At 42.3% G+C, this 23,655-nt stretch overlaps 1 protein-coding gene across 1 annotated transcript in view; it reads right to left on the bottom strand.

Annotated features, from left to right (window-relative positions):
* LOC146187975 (cytochrome P450 3A9-like) overlaps window positions 1–20,680 on the bottom strand; it is a 40,612-nt gene extending 19,932 nt beyond the window's left edge. The window contains exons 1-7 of the mRNA XM_084603066.1: window positions 20,600–20,680; window positions 18,229–18,354; window positions 17,283–17,526; window positions 7,697–7,827; window positions 6,755–6,830; window positions 2,794–2,875; window positions 755–863 (exon numbers count right to left, since the gene is read on the bottom strand). Coding sequence (XP_084459192.1) covers window positions 755–863; window positions 2,794–2,875; window positions 6,755–6,830; window positions 7,697–7,827; window positions 17,283–17,526; window positions 18,229–18,354; window positions 20,600–20,680 — 849 coding nt within the window. The remainder of the gene's footprint in view (window positions 1–754; window positions 864–2,793; window positions 2,876–6,754; window positions 6,831–7,696; window positions 7,828–17,282; window positions 17,527–18,228; window positions 18,355–20,599) is intronic.
* Window positions 20,681–23,655: the final 2,975 nt, after the last annotated feature.

The following is a 23,655-nucleotide window of genomic DNA, read 5'->3' as shown; positions in this document are numbered from 1 at the left end:
TAAAGCGCTATATCTATTTACTTATTTGGTTATTTATTTATACTGCAACTCTCTTTATACCAGGCAAAGTTTGCGTATCATAAGATCGGGTGCGTGATAGTTGTATACGCCAGAAGCTTCGCTTCCTTCGCTGAATACCGCAGGGTTCAATTCAGGAATGTCATCTTTCGCTTTATTTGCTTCATGATCTACGTGAGCAGCCCACTCCATGTCAGGTGAAATAAAGACGCTCAATTATTTATGTTCTTCACAGTATTGAGTGAAGAGGTGACATAGCCATAAGAAAAATAAGATTAGGTTTCTCTTTCGTTACAGGGACTGGATGTGTTTTGTCAAAGTTAAGTTGCATTTGCCCCTTCTCGCGTCAACAAGCTATCTTTTCTATATCATCACTTACTCTTGTTCGATCTGTTCAGTTTTTTATTTCTCTGTGCAGAACACATTCGTCAGCGAAACAGGTCAAGTTGTGCTTTTGCCTGGTTTGCGATGTCATTCATGAACATTAGGAACAGAATTGGGACTAGTACAGAGCCCTGCGTTAGATCAGAAAAGACCGGGGTAGTGTCAAGTGTGGTCGCTGAGTTATGTGACGAAGAATGTAGAGCTCGAAAACGCAGATAACACGAAGCAGACACCACCATAGCGTGGGATGTCTCCTTACAAGCCTTATCTTGATTAAGCAAGTCCCCCAATCAGTTACCCTAATCAAGCTTTACCATAAGAGAAAAAAGGTCAGCTATTGCGAAATGCTCACCTCTTTTTTGAGTATAGCCTGGACTTCAGTTCGAACTTTCTCCTGGATGTCAGGATGCTCAGAAAGTAAATAGGAAGTGAAGGCGAGTGGCGAAGCGACTGCGTCAATGCTGTAAATTGAGAGGCGAAAAGTACAATGCTGATATAGAAAAGCCCACATTAAGAAGTATCACCAATTGCAATAATGCGGGATATACTCGACAGTGTATGAACAGTAGCTACTGCGAAGCAAAATATTACAGCAGATACAGCACACATAATGCTGATATGCAAAAATAACACTTCCTTGCTGCTTGTGCTTGTATTCCGAGTTACGAAGTGTGGAGCGATACCAGGTAAAGGGATTGTCCCGGAAAGGCGGCGGTACTCGGTTCTATCCCCAGACAAGAACGAAATTTTCTATAAAGCTGCATAGCTTTTCTTTGTAGCCATATGGCTCCGCTTGGTGGAAGTCAATGAGTAATTAGTCCCTTGTAAGAAATCTACTTCACCTTGGGGATTACCCTCAATATTCGATCAACAGTCTTCCCAATTCGAGTTATTGATCAGTTCGCTCTCACCCTACCATCTGATATGGAGACCGTATTAGTTAGCTCAGTTGGTAGAGCGACTGTGCCGGAAAGGCGGTTTTCCCGGGTTTGATCCGCGGGCCAGGACGAATTTTTTTTTAATTACGAAGTTTCTGAGAAAGCTGTATAAGTTTCCCTTTTAGCCGTATAGCTGTGCTTCGATGGACGTCAATGATTAATTACTCCCTTATAACAAATATACTCCATCTTGAGGATTTCTGTAAGTATTTGATGATTTTCCGAGTCAGTTCTTCGAAATTTTATCGTCTTATACGTCCTGACTGCATTCATCTTCTGGTATATCATTGCTTGTTTCTAGTAAACAGAGCCAACAAAGATTGATGTTTTCCAAACTGTGAAAAATTTAATGGCTGCCGGAAAAAGACTGGTTTTGAAATAATGGCAAAGTGTTGATAGATATTCAGTCGTTCATAGTTAAATGGACACGCTTGCATGCAAGTACGATTACGGTCTGAACCTGGGCTGATTACGTCATGAATTACATGTAACATAAAACACGTGGCACAGGAAAAAAAGGAATTTTGTAAGCATCTAAAACTTATCATATGTACGGTACCGTGCGGTTAAGTTGTAAAGCCCTACTGGCATTTCGTATCTTGTAGTGTTTATAGTGAGAAAGCTGCATATAAATACCCCCTTTTGCTCTAATATGTTTTCTTGATTTACTTTCTTATATTGAGTAGCTTTGAAGACAAGCATTTGAATTTATTATAACCTGCATTCTTGAAGACCGCTGTGATTCTTCGTCGACCAAGAAAAAGTGGCAGTGAATGAAGTGGCTAGTCAAAGACATACTTTAGGCTACATCTTGACTTCGTTTTGGCAATGTAGCAGACTTAGACACGCCAGAAAGGTCTGGTAACATGGGCGTCTAGTTTGCGGCTTAGAACTTGAGTCTGTCTAGATGACAGACTTATAGCGCGTCAAAATGCAAAAAAAAAGGAGACAGAATAGAGCAAGCGAGACACAGAAGAAGGGAAAGCCAGGGAGGTATGCTAGTGTAGGGTAGCCCATTAGGCTACCACAATCCACTATGATAAGGAGACAGAGGGCGGACACTTAAAGTTTACACTCTGGAACTCAACCCCATGTTCTTAAAGAGCTTCAGGGCTGTAACTTCACCGCTTTCATTTTTGATGAAGGCTTTGTCCAAGGTCCTAGAATCTTTTTTGCCTAAGAGGAGGAGAGCCCAAGTGGCGGATTAAAGCAGCCAGGAAGGCACGCTTTCAATCAAACCAAGGGCGGTCATAAAGTATGTGTCCAATAGCCTCATCTAAGACACAAGGGGGCGTATAAAACGTTTAGGTGCGAGCGATGTATCCGTCTGCGTCTATCTGCGTCCTTCGTTTTTTGAAGCGCAAGGCCACTCCAAAAACATAACCCAACAAGGGAAACTTTATCCGGCGTTAAAGTGCTAAAGAGTGCTCGTAAACAAAGGGAATCCTCTTACCTAGCAATTACGAAGATGCAAGTGTTCGATGCTGTTCTTAGAGTGAGCGGGTGTGACATCACGGTGGAAGATAGCTGCCGACCTGGTGAATAAAAAACATTATCATGTCCCATGCACATATGAAAGCTTTTTAAGCGCATACATGTTAACGGCTGAAAAAAAAAAAAAAGAAACTAACGAAGTTACATTGTTGTCGCACTGCGAACCGCTTCACAAATCTGTGCAGTGCAGTGGGTGCGAGATATAAAGCAACCTTGTGGTTAACGGACCAATGCGGCGAGAAGGCGATAATAAAATCTTGGAAGACAAAACAAATTTCTTGATATTATGCACATGCAGAAACTCAGTAGAGGCTTCAGAGGAAGATGGTCAGAATTATTACACACTTTTTGTAAGACACTGATGTGCAACAATTGTTTCAAAAGCTGGGACTTTTGCATGTGAAAGACATGTAAAATTACAATCTATGTCTCTCATTATTCAAAGAAAGGAAGCAGAATAGTAATATCCCAACCTATTTAAGAAACTTCACTCCCAAAGTTTCGTCTGGACATTTCACGCGGAAACCCGAAATCTGGAAAGTTGATTTCAGTAGAACGAATTACGGTGCGCAAAAATTAAAATAGTGTATCCCATCGCTTGTAAATTCCTATTTGTCTAATAATACCGACATTTTACAGCTGAATGTTAAGCAGTTTAGGAACATTTTATTTCTGTATTAGTATTGTATACCTTTTGAAAATGACATGACTTTCTTGTGGTGTCATCTTGTGGTGATAACATTTTTGATGCATTTGTATACTTTTTTTTGGATGCCGTGTGTGCATGTGACTGAACTGATTTCAAATGCAAGAGAGTTGCATACATTATCTCCTTTTTCATGATTACCTAATTTTTTTATCTCTTAAACTCCCCTACGGGCCTAGAATTTTTGTTTGCCACTGCACATTGCTGTAGACCTTGTGCACTGTCCACACCAATATCTTTTGTGTAACCGGTATGTTTCATTGGTATTGTATGCTTGGCTGTCAAGTGCCATATGTCGCTCTCATGTAGAGGGGGCGAGGACCAGTCAAGCTGCGGCCGCAGCTTTTAGCCTCGTCTCCCTCCATCATTGATGGAAAATAAAGCTTATCTTATCTTATCTTATCTTATTTAGATGACAGGGCATATAGAGTAAATGTATCAGGGTCTTGTGTTGCCAGTCCATGATACGTCTAGATTTTCTAGAAGGTTTTCTGTCCTACGTGTGGCAGCCTGAAGAAAATCTTGTGCAAATATATACAAAAGAATTAAGAATTTTGACATTTACAATAGAAATTACCATTGTTCTGCCACGACCTCATATAACAATATACCTGCTGACATATAACAAGCCTTTTGTGGAGTTCTGTAAGGTAGCTTTCCTGCATAGAAAAAACACCTTTACAATGCAGGCGCGGCCCGTCCCTGTGGCAGAACCTGGGTACAAATAAGAATATTTCTATTTGAGCATTATGTAGCGGAAAAGCTGGTAAGCAGCATTCCTCGATTGCCAAGCTGAAGGAGAAGGGGTTGAATGACACCTGCAAGGCCTTGACTTGGCACAACAGCTCTGAATCGCTCATCCGCGACAGCAACAAGACAGACGCGAGTAGGGAATGTGTCACAACAGACGTCTCCAGCGCTGCATTTAATTTCTGGCCGAAGCACGTTTCGCCACTATTGTAAAGAGGTTCTCGCTGTGCAGAAAAGCTAACTTCCCTACCTTTGCAAAAGGTCCACAGGAACTTCTGTCAAAATAAACAGAAGACACCAAACGATTTTAAAAGAAGCACTTTATTAGGCTGATCTGTATACAACCAAGAACTATGTGATTCAGAGGCAGCGATGGCGGCATATATGCTCGGTGCCCACCAAATAGAATGATGCCCGCCGCTCCAGGCCTTCCTGTTTATAGAACTTGCAAGGAAACGTAGGAATAAAGCCCCTGTGCCCCGCCGCAGTAGCGCAGTGTTTAAGGCAAACGACTGCTGCACCCAAGACCAAGAGATTGAATCCCGTTCACGGTGAAGGTGGTGGAAAACTTTTGAATGCTGGAAAGAGTCCGGCCAGGGAGGCCTCTTTTCGGTGGATTCGAAAAACAACGCGCCTAAGTGCTGTTCGATGCTAGAGGACGTTTTAAAAACAGAGGTGGTAAACATTTCCTAGCCCTACATTACAGGTTTTTCTTAGCCTGCGTTGCCCTGTGGTGTCAAACTCCGTAAACCAAACAATCAACGCAAAGCCTCATGGCGAACTGCAAAGATTTGAAAGAAAATGAAAGGAGTAGCGTGCGGCTCCGCACTTTTCGAGGGTGCATTTCGAGCTACAAATAAACAATGAGATGAAGCGGCATTGAGGCAGCATTGGTATGAGCAAACGGTGCAAAGCTTCTGCGCACTGTGGTCCTCGAGCAATGAGTTATTGTTCACAGAGCAATTACAGTCACGTGACCTTTGGCGCAGTAGAGCCTGGTAACTGTACCTGGATCTCTTAAGGCCGGCCACGCACCTATTTCAAGAGCCAAAATAAAGCAGTTTTCATATTGTATGGGCATCGTTTTCCCTAGTACACTCACCGTAGGATTTTGAATCCTCGAATTAGCGAATGCTTGAAAAGGGGATGGAGGAGTAGGGTACGTAGGGTACAGATAAGCAATTGTTATCGGTAATAGAGACAGTATAGATATGAGTTACGGGCCGCTCTGCAGAGCAAACGTTCGACTTCAACCAATGAGGAGATGGCATTGACCTTTGTGTCTCAGGCAATTATTGTTAATCTCAGAAATGTGGTAATAAGGCATGCAGAACAATAAATAGATATATCTGAAACATGATTATAGTGTCCACAAGACAAAGGGAATTGATAGATATGAGGCATGGTGGAAAGCTGACTCTAGGCGAAATATTCGAGTCACGAGTGCCAGAGTAGGTAAGCCAGTGATCCCATGAACAGAATAGATGTGACAGAGCTGTAAATAATAATCAATAACTAATAAAAAAGCATGAAAAAATCTCGATCCGGCGGAGTGCTGATTCGTGAAGGTGACGAGGACCTTGACAATAGAAACACAATCTAAAAACACAAGGACCCTGTAAAATCTTCAAGCCGCTACCATTATTTCGCATTTATTACATTTCATGGCTATACTTAATTAAGTGTGCACCATCGTCGACGATGAAAAGTCGGTTCATTGCAACCACGGTTGAGGGCTGATTTTGTCGCTGTTTCCAAGTTAAATCTATATGGTAAGGAAGGGGCTTGTTGGTAACACCCGTCCAACAAAAATAGCGCAGGGAAAGGACAGGGAAGCGATTAAAGATTTCGCTCGTCATGTAATCAGCGTTGGCGAACATAATCTCTTGCATCTTGTTGTTATGCTACCTCGTTAGCGTTATCGGATAGGTTTTTACGGCTATTTAGTTAAAAGGGCATCCACTGACGTACCAACCTAGACCCACGTAAGCAGGTATCTGAGATCAGAAAATTGTGGCGGTCAGGTTACGGCTTCATGCTGGATTTATGTGAATGAACGGAATGAAAATTGACGAACCGAAGCGCAAAAACAGACTCATCAACGAGAGTTACTCATGAGAACCCTGACGCTATGAGCAGGCTAAACCAAGTCTCTCAAGAATGCTATTGGAAGGGTACACAGCGGACTTCTAGGAAGGGACCTGAGGGCTGATAGGGGCCCGTGTGACACAGTTGAGAGACCCATGGCTGTAAAGAAACGTGACAGGCACAGGTTATACTTAAACTTTTTTTTACTTGTGGTACTCAACTTCTCAGCTAGAAGTATTTTTGATATGGTTAGCTATCTATCTTTCGTAATATTATAACAACACAAAAGTGGTCGCAGGAGGGACACAACATGATTTTGGAAGAAAAATATCTCTGGTAAGAAAGAAGCGCGTGCGCATCAAATTTTAAGACTTACCTTCGGCTTTTCCATTACTGCTGAGCTCCTCCTGTTCAGAGTTTAGCAGCAGCTGTAACACGTCTTCCTTCGTGGGCTGTTTGAAAGAGCGTGCCAAGATTATCTTAGCCAATGCAATTATGTGGAGCAATATAGCGTGAAAATGCTATCGAAATTCAATAAAAATAAAGAGTGAGGCTGTGAAAAAAAAAAACATTTATTTCTTTTATTCTGTATTCTAAAGAGCCTGATTCATAAGGGAAAAATTCAATTCGCGCAATGACATTTAGTGGCTTATTTGTGTACAAAAGTAATCGGGGCTGTAAAATTTATTTTTGTCGCTAGCATTACCTTCCAAATACGTGAGGCAGCAGCTGCGCACGCATGGAAAGACCCAGACATGGCTGGATAATCCAAAGGGGATAATTTTTACTCCACGGATTGTAATTATCGTCGTGTTTCTTATCTTCATAGAGGCGTTGGGCGTTTCGTAATGTTACAGTTTAAAGCCTCTAGCCTCAATACCAAGTTTGGCACCTCACAAAAAATTCAGTTATGGCAAAGATTCTTTCTATGAGTAGGGTTGAGGAAGGAAAGCGCTCATTAACACACTGTCAAAATCAAACACACCACAACATACTCACCGACGAAATATTGTCAAGGTTTGCGCATACACTACGGGGCAGCCCGGTGTTTACAAAGCCAAGAATAGAGGGTATGTGCTGAGGGCCTGTCTAATGCACAGTCATTGCAAGCCAGCGAACGAGCAGTTCATGGTATCAGTACTTTTATGTCTCTAAGATTTCCAGAGAAGTCAGTTACGCTTGCGCAGGCTCTCATTAACCAGCCCTTATCTGATTGGTGGAAATGCCGGAACAGGAAGTCGAACTGAGGAAAGAAAGCTTCACGTCCAAAATGATGCAAATTCTGAATACGGGCCCTGGTGGTAAAGTTGCAACTCACGTCCGGATGTTCCCTGCGGTGATTGATGATGGGCGTCATCCTGTCCATCATCTCGTCGGACGGAAGCTGGGTGAAGAGTGACCGCACGCCGAGTAGAGTCTTGTGCAGTAGGGGGCTGTCCGGAAGGAGGTCTGTGAAGATAGAACGCACGAGCTATGTATTTCTTCCTATATTACACGGTTCCGTTAAACCGTAGAGAATTTTTATTATTTATTTACTCACAGCGCCATGCGACATTACAATGGGGGAGGGTATACATAAAAACAAACATAACATAAGCAGTGTCATCTACGGAAACAAGTCACATTCGTATTAAAACAAAGACAAAACAAAACAGATAAAAATTTCACAGCATCACAAAACTGAAATAGTTATTAAAACGCAGAAAAGAAAACATCGTTGGACAAAATAGAATCAGTATCTGAAGGCAATTTGTACCAATCGCGTATTGGTGTGGGAAAAAAAGGCAATTGAAATACATAAGTTTTTGCGGCAATCTCTTGTACTTGAAACTGCGGTCTTCGCGGTCAGATATATAATGACGTGCCAGTATATATTTCGATTTTTCAATGCCGCGAGAACAATAATAAATCGCTTGAAGAACCTTCAGTCGCAACTTACGCCGACGAATTTTCAAATGCTCCTGCTGCAGTCTTTCTTTCAAAGTATTGACAGAGAAACCTTTTCCATAAATCCCTGACACAAACAGAATAGCTAAATTTTGAACCCTTTCTAATTTGGCTTCGTCTGGCACCATTAAGGGATCCCAAATTGTGCGTTCATATCCAAGGGTTGAATTAGCATTGGTCTTGTACAATAATTCTGTAGTAGGTAGCGGAAAAGACTTGGTATTTTTACGCAGAACGCCCAAAGATTTCGAAGCTCTGGATTCAACGTATTCAACCACCTCTGCCACTTTAATTGAGATGTTAAGTAAATACCTAATAATTCATGTTCAGAAACTTGATTTAACCTTATGCAATTTATATTATAACTGCTCACGATGAGGATTTTTCTTTCTGGTAAATGTCATACAAACAGGCTTAATTAAATTAAGTATCATATGCCGTTTCACCCACCACTCACTGATTCTGTTTGCGTCGTATTGGAGAGCATGCACGTCACTCGCACCTTTTTTTGTTGTAGAGTGCACAATAATTAGTGAATATTCGCATTTCAGGTTGGATGACATCGCTTATGTCATTAATGTAGAGTAAAAATAATAGTAGACTACCGATCCCTGAAGTACACCAGACGAGACATTTGCTACTGGTGATTGAAACCCATTAATAACGACAAAGTACTCACGAAACGCAAGATGCCAGCATGTCCAAGAATTGACGTGTGCATCAACGTTCCAAGGTGCTAGTTTTTCAGTTAGTAAAACATGCGGAACAGTGTGGAACGCTTTCTGGAAATCTACAAAGGCACAGTCTATAGAGAGACGATGATCTAAAGTTTTGGCTAAGTCATGCGTAAATTCTGCTAATTGTGTAATACAAGAAAGGCCTTTTACTAAAACCATATTGAGCTGGAGTAAACGAACAATGTTAACACAATTATAAAATTATCTTTTCAAATAAAAATAAATATGTGCTTTACAGTAGTTTACAAAGTATGCTACAAAATATTACAGGCGGCAGAAGTCAAATACACTGGTCGATAATTCGCGACATCACTTCGGGGGCCCTATTTGTAGATAGACACGCTCCCAGCTTTCCTTTCAACTAGAAGGCAAGACTTTTCAAGAAATGTATTATAAATTATCTTTAGATACGGTAGAACTGACGATCCACAGGGTTGGAAGAGACTATTAGAAGCTCATCAGCACTACAAGGTTTTGAAACATTCAATCCCCGCCACAATGCCTCGATTCCCACACGTGGAATTCGTACCTTACGTAAGCTCATCTCGCCAAAATATCTGATAAAATTAATAGATTAAGCCAAAACTTTATACAAAAAACTTGCACACATCTCTTGACACTTCTTTGAGTTACTACTTTTCTGTACTGTTCATTGGTTTCATCAAATATGGTTGATTGGTTATTAGGGTTTAACGTCTCAAAGCGACTACGGCTATGAGACACGCCGTAGTGGAGGACTCCGGAAATTTAGACCACCTGGGTGGTCTAACGTGCACTGACAACGCACAGTACACGGGAGCCTTGCTTGTCGCCTCCATCGAAAAGCGGCCGCAGAGGCCCGGATTCGATCCCGCATCCTTAGGAACAGTAGTCGAGCGCCGTAACCACTGCGCCACTCCGGCAGGATTTCCATCAAATATATTGTGTAATAGTCCTGTATTTGCATTTTGCCCTTCGATGTAATTGGATGATTAGAACACGTGCCCGTGCATGCGAACCCAGAGAAGAAATCTTTCAGCGTCACTATATCCATTTTGCAGCATTATATTACTTGCTCCTGTCGCAAAGAGTTAATGTTTCGCACTATTGCCCGGTCGTCTGTCCCTACTGCTCAAGAGGCTAAACTATGACGTTAGAGGGTGCTACATAACTACAGTTGACAGCCGTGTGGTGCGGACGCGTGTTCCATCGCTCTTGCGAGTGCACATGGCTGCTGGAAACAGACGGACTGGCGACAGCGGGAGCTTCCGAAAGCGTCAAATAGATGAGTTCTTTCTTTTATTTAGTTCATTTCGTTTTCAGCTAGTTATAATAGGTGCAGCCTAAAAAATAGAAGGTTAGATGCAGGCATTGCGAAATCAGGGGGTAGACGAGCCGTACGTGAAAGCGCTGGAAGATATATATAGTGGCTGCACAGCAACCACAGTTCTGCATAAGGAAAGTAACAAAATTCCCATAAAGAAAGGTGTTAGGCAAGGAGACACGATCTCCCCAGTACTATTCACAGCTTGCTTAGAGGAAGTATTCCGAGACTTGGAATGGGAGCAGTTAGCGATAAGGGTAGGTGGACAATACCGCAGTAATCTGCGATTTGCTGATGACATTGCCTTGCTAAGTAACTCGGCGGATGAACTGCAAATAATTATTGATGACCTAGACAGGAAAAGAAGGTAAGCTTAAAAATCAATGTGCAGAAACTAAGGTAATGTTCAACAGCTTCGGGAAGGATCGGCCTGTGAAAGCACAATTGTTACGGAGGAATTACTCCGCATTTTGCTCGCCTTTGCTGCCGTGCACGCCAGGGACGCACGTTGCAGTTTTCTTACTTTGGGAATCCGAAATTTTGTGATAACCTGCCGCAGTTCGCATGGCACGCGAGAACTACGCGAAGCAATGACATGCAAAAGTTTTATTGATCAGACCGATTTAGCTCGCTTTCGCTTTGGTGCTTGTTTCTAAGGCTAAAGCCTTTCTTGGCTCATGAGTGGCGTCAGCAGAGGCTTGTGAGATGAGACAGATCCATAGCCAGTGCAAAAGTAGTTACATGATAAGCCAACATTGGCTAAATTGGCTGAAGTATATTAACATTAGGAAATCAACATCCAAACGTTGTACAAAACAATGAAACAAAAAAAAATAACGACTAATAAGAAAGAAAACGAAAGTAAAGAAAAATAACAAAACCGAAAATAATATCAATGAAAAATAAACATGAAGTTTTTCGGCTTATTGCTCCTAAGCAGCCTTCTTTCCTATAATTTTCTTCTTTCTTGATTACGACACAATACATGTAACTTCCTATGGAATTCACATGTGTGAGCACGACACCTTATTACATCCGCTCAGCATTCGCACGAAACTGACGAGGCTCGCGAGCTATAGAAGCTTATCGTGCAATTTCGGATTCCCATGACTAATGACTGCAATGCGGCCTCACACACGCGTTGCCCAGTTGTGTGATGCCGCATTCGCGAGCAAAACGCAGAGAAACGCCGACCTAACGAGCGCACTGTCTATCGGGCACAGTGAAAAAGCAGTGAAAGCATTCTATGCATCAGCTATCGGCAACCACCGTTGACGTACCGGGAGCATAATCTCGCACTCGATGACTATCGCTTCGCGGAGCTGGCGGCAGTCCAAGCTAAGCTCTCAGTCTTTTTTATTAAGGAGGGATGCGGGGCTAAAGGGTCCACTTTTGAATTATAGCATCCATTTCGATAAATTTATGAGGGAAAGCTTATCTTCCTTTGATTAAAATATATTTTGTTCGATCACTTTAGCACAAAGTGAAAGAATGTTGTAGCTGTCATAATGACTACCAAGGTGGGGCAGCGTAGGAAAACTATCGTTTCAAAACAAATAAAAAAGTGTCAACCATTTCTGCTTAGATAACTTCTAAACTACTGGATATTGAAGAATGAGGGCAATCCAGGGGTCTTTATGACGTTTTTCTCTAAACCTCAGCCCTTTTAAAACGAACTTCATTTTTCTCTCTTGTCGTTATATGCCACGGATTCGATACTTTCGTTATCTTAGACAATGCTTAGAAATCAAAAATGTTATTTACCTTGTTCGAAACAAAAGTTTAGTCCAGAAACCACCTTGAAAGCAGCGCTGGGCGAAAACGTTTGGAAATGATAGTTTTTCTAACGGCTGTGATTTTGCAAAATGTGCGAACAGAGAAAAATGAGTTCAAAGATTTCAGAACATGCTATTCCGATTTATGACTTCAATTATTAACTGAAAGTGTTCTGGTGCATACGTTTGGGCATTCTTTTCAACATGACACTTGTCTGTGGCGATTGCTTCCAGCTGCCTTTTTCTATTTTAGATTTAGAGCTGTCCAGCGCCCTTGTTTGAGCTCTTACAGTTTTCCTTGGTTGTTGGCTGGGCGTGCCTTCGTGCCTAGCTCCGCATTCTACCTCCAGCTAGTCGAGAATTGTAGTTAGCCATGCTCCCAGTGGCGTGAAAACAACATTCAAAGGTTACATGCTGCACTTTAGTTAATTCAAGCATATATTTATGCCAATCCGTTGTTGCCATGGCCCAGAATTTGTTTTCCTTTCTCTTTTTTTAATTATTTGCAGTTCACTCGATAGCAATTTTGTTTTGAGTATAGAGCGCAAAAAACGAGCATTTTACATACGTGAGACACTCCATGTTAAGTTTATTTCCCGCTATGCTGCTTCCTCTTGAAATCAGCGTTTATAGGCGCTTTCGGTGGTGTGTGCACCCCATCTTCCAAAATTAAAGAAATAATTTTCAACTGCGAAGGTGGCAGCCAAAATTAGTCAGAAGTTTATCCAATACATTCACAACCCAAAACAACAAAAATTTTAAAACACGTTTTTATGATGAAAATTGTGATTTTAGCCCCGCGTCCTCCCTTAACTGCGTGGGCACCTATATATTACGTGATAGAAGAGCCCTGGAGGGCTCTTGGCAAACAGGCAGATGACAACCCTCCTTCTTTGAAATGTGATGCTCCAAAATGCTTCTTTTAGCAATTTTATGCATACAGCAATGTTGTTCCCCCCAGTGTCCCTTTCTTATATAATTAGACTTGAAGATCAGATCTGTAATTCAGCAAAAGCTTAAAATATCGACGTGTTGCAGTTGTGTCTGTATCATTATAATTAAATTTAGGCCCCACTGAATCACTCTCTTAAGACGATTAACGTGAAACTTTTGAAGAAGGTTTCTCGGGCATTCTTTCATTCTTTTCAGCTTTGCTGGCGGAAAATTGCGAAGAAGGGCGCGAGGAGTATGTGTATTGTATATTTGAAAATTAATTCCTCATGAGGTGTAAACACTTGCATTCACTTCATGCTCCGAATTCGTTTGGTTTGGTTTGTAGGGTTTAACCTCCCAAAGCGTATCGGGCTATCACAGACGCTTTTAGGTCCATCCTATTAGGAGGCATCTGATTGTCTCCCTCTTGTTATGGTTTTTATAGTGGAATGCAGTGACAGCAAGAATAAAGTAATACAATTGCACTGAGCGCTTAATGCGTGCTGTTTTTTAGGAGAAGCCTATACCCTTCCACTGCCGTTGGGTTTCAGAGACGTCGTCTTCAGAAAGGCTTCCCCACATAAACTCACACGCTGCTCTCATTGATAAATGTGACTTCGAGCCCGAAGCTGTGCCTTGGGAAGGCATATTTTATGGTGCGAAAGCCCTCCGCATTGGAAGCGAGTCCGGCGCTCGTAGTTTGCACCTGAGTGGGAACAGCTACTGAGACAGAGTTTATACAAGCGTGGGGTACCAGAGCAGATGACCTGATAACCACTATAATAAATCACTTGCCGGTGAAGTTTGAACAACCGAGCCAGCAAACACGGTACGCGATGTATCAAACAGGATGCGGCGTTGAGAGTGTAAAAACACTCTTTCATAGGCGGCGGGTGTTGGCGTGACACTGGAATGCCCGGGGTTCCATTTTTACTGCGTCATTGCTGTTTTTTTTTCCTTAGATGTGTGCGCTTCCATAAGCGTTTTTAACGTATTTTATGCCGGTTTCCTGTTGTGGATGTTTTTACGGCTAAGCGACATTGTCGTCGTGGAGCTCTGGCGTGGTGGAAAACACTGAGCCGACCGGCTGTTGTATCAGAACGCTGTTTAAAAAAAAAATCAGCAGTTGTCCTTTGTAGTAGGATATAAAAGTCGACACCTGTTTGTTACAAACGGAACAGCGAACGTTGATGCATTTTTTTTTTTTGTAGGGAATTGGCGAGCAAGATCGTTTTGCAGGACCCAGAAAAAGAAATATTCGCTGAAAAGCCTCACCTGCTTTCAGGAAGTTTGTAGGCATGTTAATGCTATCTGTGCGAATGTAAATGAGTCCGAAGCTTGTAAGATGATGAGGTGCATTTTAGAACAGTTAGCGATGACTGCAGTGATGCTTGCGGCGAAGTTGATGGTCAGTTGAGAACCCAATCTATCTTATTTCATCTTTTCGGTAAAACTTCTGAAGAGGGCATCACATTTAGACAATGTTTTTGGAGCTCACTCGCGGCTCTACGTGGATCGAGTTCTCCAGAAGCCTGTCTAGGACCTGCAATTAGAGGCCCCATTTTTAGTTACCAATCTACTATGGTTCCAAAGCAGCGCTCACATGGCTGCTGTTGCGCATTGTGTTTATATTCGTCGTGTTTCATTTCACCCCAACTGTTACCACATGATCCTCGTGGCGCTAGCAGTGAGTATATTTTAACCGGTAGCGATGGAAAGGAAGGGAGGGGAGGGGGAGGGGGGTCAAGTGAGTGAATGGAAGATCACTGAGGCATATCCCTACTCCTAATTTCTCCACTAGGAGGAGTGGTGTAATGTAGAGCCACTTTTTTATCTATCTGATTTTATCAACATCATCCCCTGAACATTCTTTCTTTCTTCCGTAATTGTTAGTGACGCAGAAGCCCACGCCTCATACCTCTACACTCTTCTTTTCTGCTATGCTGAATGGGAAAATGCAGTGACCGCCATCAGTATGCCTTATTAGTTACGTTTTTGTTGCAATGTTCTGTTTTATTACTGAGGCAGGTAACGACCTCCAGCTGTTGTTTACCGCAGCTAGTTGAGTCGCATGCCAACTGCTGGCCTTGTAGTCATCTGTTGTAGGCTGATCCAACTGAATTATTTTGCCGTAGCTTTACTGCATAGAGCAGCTACATCCACTGTATCCGAATCAACTGATGTGTTGCTCGCAATGATGAAGTTTCAATTTACAGGCCTCTGGTTTCATACCCTTCGATCAACTATTTCTTACTGGTCTTACCTCTCAGTATATGCAATTAAATGCGAACATTTAGACTTTCTCAACATGCGCTTCTATAATTGTGCAACAAATTACTTACACTATTGCTCAACAAACATTTGTCCTATTCACTTCGAAAGAGAAACAAAAATATGGTGCCAAACGTATAATTTAATGAAATGGCATAAAGTTGAAGGTGTATGTGTACTGCCTTAGGTACAGAACAGTCTTCATTACGCTCACAATAATTTTAGTTAGCCTGAATTGGCAAAATACTGAATTAAGCATGGACGCAATATTTCTGTTGTCCTACAGGTACAGGGAAAAGCAACAAGCGTAAGTGCGAGTGGGAAACATTTAAAGGCTGAAGGATACTGGACCCATGTGTTTCTTCGGTTGTTTATTCTGCTTGCCTATCGCAACTCCCTCTCCGTCTTACTCAGTTACAAAGTTTTAAGTATGCAGTGCAGTAGCGTACCACATAACTCCATTTGATGTCTTTAAACTTCCCTTACAGATTCATGTTTCAGATTATAGAAGTAATACTAATCAATAAGCTTTAACTCTACAGAATGATACCAACAAACCTTCGTGATAAGAAGCTTATTATATGAAGTGAACTAATTTTGTGGAATGGATTTGACATTTTTGTTTTATTCCACCCAACACTGCAACCATCTACGTGAGGATTTCGGTTACGTTCAGTTAAGTTAAATTCATCTAGCAGCTAGCACAAGACTAGCTTAAGCGGAGGAATAGGGCAGACGTCTTCACCCTGCAGAGTTTATAGTCCGGTTGATGATGAAGTTAAATTAATGAGGCAAAAGTCTGGCGGAAATGCGCTGTACAAGCGCTTTTTCTGTATAAGTGTATGCCTCGTACAAAGCGCCGTAATTTTACTTTCCGCACTGGCTCAGACGGATTACACAGGAACGCAAAATGACATGAGCTCCTAACTGCGGTCGAATCGCGCAAGGCGAGAAAAAAAATGACGTTTCCGCAAGCAAAAGTACGGAAAAACATTTTCAAATACCCGAATATGCAGCCGTTTGCGCCTTTATTATCGTTCTGCCGTCTTAAGCAAAGTGCTGATGTAGCAACCCATTTTGGCAGCAACAGCGTTTTAATTCCTTTCTGGACAAAAAGTGTACATTGGCAAGTGTTGAGCAATGTAGGTTTTCTCCACAGTAAGCACTAAGAAAGCATCCTATGTGACCAGAAATCGATCTTTTGGGAGCTGCACACAAATATTTCCCTGCTTCTCACTTTGCCAGCAGGGCTTGCAGAACCGAGACAAAGCATGGTGGCGAAACAGCGATGGCAATGACGGGTTGCGCAGCGATTGTTTTATCTATCAGTATGCTCTAGAAGAGTCGTATCTCCTCTACAGGAACCACATTTCGTTCAAAGGCAAATTGCGAAGGAAAAACGTTTTCCTGCGTGCTATCGGTTCATGTTTGGGAACATCAGGAGGTTGAAATCATCTCCCTTTCGGCAATCATGTCTGTAATGGCAGATGGCTGCCATAGGTTTGAGAAATCCCCTATACCTTATTCCATTATGCCATATCGTGTCATGCATTAGATTACCACAGCACACCATGCCACGCTATAACGAGACACAATGAATCCTACCATATCATTAAAAGTATTCCATATCAGCCTTCTCCAATCAAGAATGACCTAAACAGCAATAATATCGATGGTTGCATAAGCCTTAAACTGGCCCCTGTAGAGTACTACTATTTATTCTACGCAGAACGTTTATAAAGCGTAGTAATATTGTAGGCTAAATAGCCACACCTCATACCACAGAGCCAACATTAACTTGTGATTTTCCTTCTTGCAAACACTGCACGCTGCACACATACTAACATACATCGTCATTTGCCATTGCGTTTCTTATTTAACCATGGTGTCACATGCGCTTCGCTTGGACTCGTTTGCCGTAAAGAAACATGCACTCACTAAGCAAGAAGAGGACTGCGCCTCCAAATTGGCCTACGCTTTGGCGAGCGGCCTCGGACAAGGCAACCGCTGCCGCGTCGTTCCTTTGGACATCCGTGCGGGCTCCGGCGAAGAACTGCAGCCCGAAGTCGGCAGCCATGTTGCAGAAAGGTCGAAATACCTCGACGCTTCCATCGGAGCTGGCCACCTTGGATTCGAATACTCGGAAGCATTCTTCGGCGCATTCTCGCACAATGGGGAAACCCTAGAACGGGAATTACAAATATCAAAGCATACGTTAGGCGTTACAGAGGGCTGTGCTCCCATGATGTGCTATTGTGATATGGTTCGCCACAGGGAAGAGAAAAACTGACAGCTGAGAGGTTTATAACACCTTCAAAGGAAGCATATGCAATCTATATATTGGTGCAGATGATATAAATAGACCACGAAGACTATGCCCGCTCAAATGAAGGAAGAGGCCTGTTGTTCGTGGCAGCATAGTCTCATGTGCTCCGTATTCGTCGTCAACTCCGGCTGTCGTAGACGACTTATACCCTTCGGGTCTAGCTGCATTAAATCTTGTTATCAAGGTGACATGCCTGTTATGTATACGCGCAACATGAACTCGGCTTCTCATCCTGTCGCGCTATCTCCACGTGGCCGCCTCACTCCTAATAAGGCTCCACAGCCAGCGCCACCTACGTAACAGCAAACCAAGCTCAATCTTGAATAAACCTCCGTTCCTTTTCTGCTCACAACTGGGCTGGTCCGTGTCGTCAGTCTCGCCGACAATAACCAAACATAACAATGAGGTGACACACTTTCGTAACATGCGTTTCCAAGTGCGTTCGTTTAGCCCGACCACATCTACAGCCAAATATACGTTCCAGCCTCGTATGGGGTTTAATCCCCAAACATTAACCAGGTGATGACAGACGCTTTCCTGATAAAATACTGCACTGACCTTTTTAATATTGCTCGTCTTGAAGGCGGGGAGAACGATGTTTTTCAAGTGACGCCAATCGTCGCCCGAAAGTCTGGTCAGCCGGACTTCATTCAAGGGAATGTTCTTGGATACGACAGTCATGATCTGTAATCACAAGACAACTCAATAATATTTTTTTTTCATACGTGTGTGTAATTTGTGACCCGCGAGCCAGAAATCATGTCAGGTCAATTTTACATCTACAGGAGGCATTAGCAGATTTTCTTTTTCATTAGTATTATGAGATGGCCACATTCACTGACGTAAAATTGCGCACAACCGCCACGTCCCCACTTCTTGAGCACACCAACCTAACAAACTGTTGCTTCGATTGCAAATTAGCATGCATTCCGCGCAAGATTTGTGTGCCATAATGCCCATGAGTATGCCGCAGATATGTTGCTATGAACCAGCGACGCTGTTATCGCCTGTTCTGAAACGACTTTAGCCTTGGGGAAAAGGATGCACTACTCATTAACACCGCTTCTTGGGCTAGTTGGGACATACTTGAATTGGCGAAAACGTTGCGTCGAACCATGCACATCCAAGCGCCTGTGTCTCGTCTTCTTTCTTGTGTGTGCATGGTTCGGTGCAATTTTTTCACCAAATCACTACTCCGACACCATAACCTGCAACTATATTCCCAATATAGTGATACCAGTCAATAGGTTAAGGGTCTACGTTCTGCTGCTAGATTTCTGGACAAAAGACGGCGAGGCGTGCCCAAAGTTCAGTCCAGATATCTCTTCATAATATTGGAAATCCCTACATTTGGGCACAACACTTTTACAAGGAATGAAGCCATGGTCCGTATTCCTAGTTTGCGTCGTTATCGAAGATGACGGTATTTCCGTGACCTCGAGCTATAATAGTTATAGACGCCGGGAGCAGCTACTATTTCTCGATCCGGTGTTTCCACCTATATGCCTCGAGGTTAAAGAGATGTGGCGACACTTTTGACAACGACGCAAACTCCGGTTTGGGGCACCTATTGTGCTTACTTCGTAGCCTTTCTTCTTTTCTTGTAAAAGTGTGGAATGCTTGCCATTTACTGCAGTGTTAAGCACCCAGCTAGCCCGAACACAATATATTTATTGCCAAAATCACTCCACCTTAGCGTCGCTGATACCTCATCTCAGTGACATCCACGCTACTGATGCTACAATTATACCCAAAGGCACGGGGTTTTGCTATTCTCTAGTCGCCGTAGTGATGAAATATAGAATTGAAACCAAATGCTGGAGATGAGCTTCTCTTTCCCACCGCTACGCCCCCCTTCCACACTTTGCGTTGACCTTAGTCGTCGTCAGGAAAGTACAGCGTGCTTAGTGAGCTATGTACTAAACAAAGCTGTCAGGGCTTCACTAAAACCCTATTCCTTAACCTTGCCTCCACTAATCTGAGCCTTCTGCGTCGGTCAAGGCCCACACGAGACTCTGAACAAATCGCCTTGTAAGCACGTGGCTCTTGAGCGAGAGAGTTTTTGCCGCATGCGCATTCTTTTCTACTTCTAGAAAAAGCGTCGACCGTATTCAACGTGTAACCATACGGGCCTAAACATTTAACTCTGCTTAGGTTTCTTAAGAAGGAAAAGTAAATTTTGAAGCACTTTTCGCAGTTTCCTTACCTGATTAAAACAATGCCTTTAAGTAAAACAATGCATTAAAACAATGGCTTTAATGTAACGTTCAGGCGAAACTCAAAGATACAGTAGAATGTTCGCACAGGCGATTGCTGAGAAAAGAAACCGATATTGCGTATACTATCAATTGATTTTATTTTCTTTCTTGCCCTTCCAAAGATAAAAGGGCCGTAATATATTAGAGATGACTAGCCGTTGGTGTCTGCATTTATTATCATTATCATTAGCTTCAATATCAATGATACGCAGCCAACCGTTGCCTCATGTGAAACCACATCGTAACTGCGGCTGGTGTATGACCTTTTGCGTTGGAGCAATAAACGTATTCACCTTCAGCCTAAAGTTCTACACCAAAAGGTGTTTATTGGAGCACCGATGGCGAAAAGTGTTGCAATATTTTCACAGAACACTCGCACTCACTAGTGCAGAATATGCACCCCTTTAAGAGCTTTTTACTCCCTGAATGATGCTTGCAGCCTTGTGCTGGATAAAATATCTTGCTTTCGATTTCAGCTCTCTATAAACGCATATTACCCGTTTATACGCTTCCTTCACTTAATACCAGAGACGCTCAATTGTCAATACGTGTGCCTTTCTAACAGCTTCATATATTTTGCTCTTTACACGCGACATGTCACCCAAGAAATATTAAGTCCTGTATTCATGACGCTACAGGATAATGTACGGCATAGGCCTATTGCGTGTTACCTGCCGTCCGGTGAAGTACTGAAAGTCGTTGATAAAGATCCGCTTCATCAATTCGGGATCTCGAAGTACGATACCAGGCATCATGCCATTGTAGTAACTGAAAAATGCGGAATGCGGCATGTATTTCGCACATGTAATAGAAACTTCACTACAATTTGGTGTTTGCGATGAGCAGAAATCAAAACACAATGTTAAGTCAGTTCATTCTTTGAGTGGTACAAAACTACCAAAGATATAGTGCGTATGCCATGTCTTCCAATGCACAATGAAGTCATTGCAGCTTCTGTAACAGGTGGTCTTGCTTGGCTAAATTGGAGAAAATTTATTTCATTGCATACATTATGTTTCAAGGGCACTCAAAAAGTAGTTGCTGGGATTATCCACCCAATTGACCGATATACATTCGGTGCCCCATCCAACGCCGCACCCCAACGACTACAGTCTCATTTTGGCGCCTCAAGGGAAATAAAAAAAAATATTGTCCTCCTACAGTGATCAGTCAAAATTCAATACTTCTTCTCCGGTTGTGATCCCTTTCACACAACAGTAAACGAACTATTTAACGGCAAGAAACTTGCCAGTGGTCTACTACAAACTCGTTTAAAATTAATGCCAGTGTAACGTGGCCTCTTGAGTCTTGAACAAGAAAATGGCGGACGTTTAACCCAGCCTAAACCGGATGTAATGAGCGAAATTAGAGCACCGGTGGCTCAGTGATAGGGATCTCCGTTATCATTCTTCACAGACTGAAATCGAGTGTCACATAAATATGATAACATTAGCTTTGCATAGCATGTGGAAACACAAATGGCTGTCCGCAATGCTGATTTTCACATCAAAGTTTTTTTAGCGTATTTTGAGAATTCTCTCCGACAGGTAAATTACAATTTGAAAACTCAATCATGCGCACCTACGTTTATCGATGCTTTGAGGAAAGGGATCGATTTAAATTTTATAAAATAAGATTTCTGCCTGCAAACTGGCTCACGCTGACAATAAATAGGTGTACCTCTTTGTGTGAAATAAAGGCAATAAAGACAAAAAAAGCGGCGGTAGCTCAGTGGTTAAAAGATTCTGTCACTAAATGGTTACCCGCGTACGAACCTGATCGGGTAGAGTCTGCTTCGCTTTGAGGATTTTTTGTGTGTGTGTGTGCATGTGAAAGCAGTAAATGCGGAGCGGATAAATCATCACTAAGACGACTAAGTCCTATTTTGACCTTGCGACCCCTCGAATGTGAGCGTATTTTCTCTGAGATGTTTAAGAGATGCACACAAGTTGCGGCCTCCTGACTAAATTATCCCTAAGGAGAAGAAAATTCATTAGGGCCTTATGAAAGAAACATCCTTATCCCCACTCGGAGGCTTAAGTAGAAGTAGACGAGGCGGGTCCTCGTGAAGAGCACAAGCTTATTGCAGCACCAAAAGGGGAGGACAACTTTAGATCTAATTTTTGGTGTCGACGTATGCATTTCTCGGGGAAAATTAAGTAGTGGAGGTAAATCTGTGCATTGTTTTTCTCTCTTTGTAGCTTATCAGATCTTCGTTTTTGGCGAGAGCGAGAGAAAATTTTAATAGTGCACGAGAAAGCTCCAAGAAAGTTAAGTGCGGTCTCTTTGGAAATACTACCGTGCCCATATCGATAAGGGCCTGATTTGTCCTCATAGACTGATTCATCAACGAATGATTGAAATAATTGGAGAATAAATGAATCATATTGGAAGATTTCAGCTTGATCACGTGCGAAAACTGAATTATTCAAGCAAGCACCACACAGTAACTCAGAGGAACTCGTCCAGAGCGTCAGTGGGTCAATATTATCTTAGCGGAAACCTAAACCACCTGATAAACGCTTCGAAACAAAGCTTCTGCTCAGTTAACCACTGAAATTCCTGTGTCGAAACATTTATAAAAACAACGCAGCTCTCACTTGGAACCGGCATGATTCGTTTAATTATCTTAGGGGCAAAATTTTCTGTGAATAGGAGCGATGGACGTTTAGCTTTAGTGTAACTCCACCCCTGCTTCTATTCCACAGTCTCTCTTATTATCATGCAACTAGTCTAGTGCCAGTTACTGCGTACAGTGGTTTAGATATTAGTACTGCTAATCATTCACAATATTTGATGGTGCATTTTGAGTTACTGAGGAATCGATGAGCAGTGGTAGAGGTTACTTCACTTGCACAGCAGCTACTCAGTTTGCTTCGGTAAATTTCGAGAAGGGTACCAAATTAGAGATTAAATTGGAAGTATTGTTTGTTTTTTAGATTATAAAAATTATTTACAGCAAATGATCTTTGTAGCGAGCTGTAGAAATCTCGGCCACCGTGACCGAGCACGTACTTCTGAATATCATGGCAAGAATCTATTCAGGGTGTTGAAAGGACTCAGCAAACTCAGATTCATAATCTATAAGTGTAGGGCGAGTTTCTAGGTTATTGGTCATGCTGTATTTTCGTATTCAGGATAGCCTCTTTGTAGTACGTATCATTTGCAATCTCATTTATTTAGTATCGCGTTGAAAAACATGCCACACGGTATTCACTGTGTCTTCCCTTGTGAAGGATAGGGGATTCAAACTCCATTTTTTACCAAGCATATATTTCCCCCTTGCCCCCGCTTCTAACATTGTTCCTTCACTTAACTTCAATTAGAGATTACTACCTTCGGTTAGTTCGAGCAGAACTGCTTTTTTTTACTAAGATAAAGCTTATTCCCGCAAAATCGGATGATTAACCTTCAGCTCACTTGCAAAAAAAAAAAGAAAATAAACTGACAACCTTATCTTAACTGTGCACAAATTCGGTGTGATCCTCATGCTTTCTACTTGCACGGTGGAGGAATATCCACCGCTTTGTGCAAAATCTTCTTAGCCCCTTTGTGCTTTCTATGCAAAGGGCGTCCCACGTGACCTCAGCCCAAACAGGCTGCTATGTGCAGTGCCAATTTAAATGTGCATTCTTTCTGGGGGTCGTTACAGGCAAGCTATAGCGAATACCAAGTCGTGTTAATTAGAGCAACAACAATTACTAATACCATTTACAATACAATAAAT

Source organism: Amblyomma maculatum, chromosome 5, assembly GCF_055883805.1.
Source record: "Amblyomma maculatum isolate TAMU_Amacu chromosome 5, ASM5588380v1, whole genome shotgun sequence".
Classification (NCBI taxonomy): Eukaryota; Metazoa; Arthropoda; class Arachnida; order Ixodida; family Ixodidae; genus Amblyomma; species Amblyomma maculatum.
The sequence above is the reverse complement of the archived record's forward strand: the minus strand, read 5'-3'. Positions and strand labels throughout refer to the sequence as shown.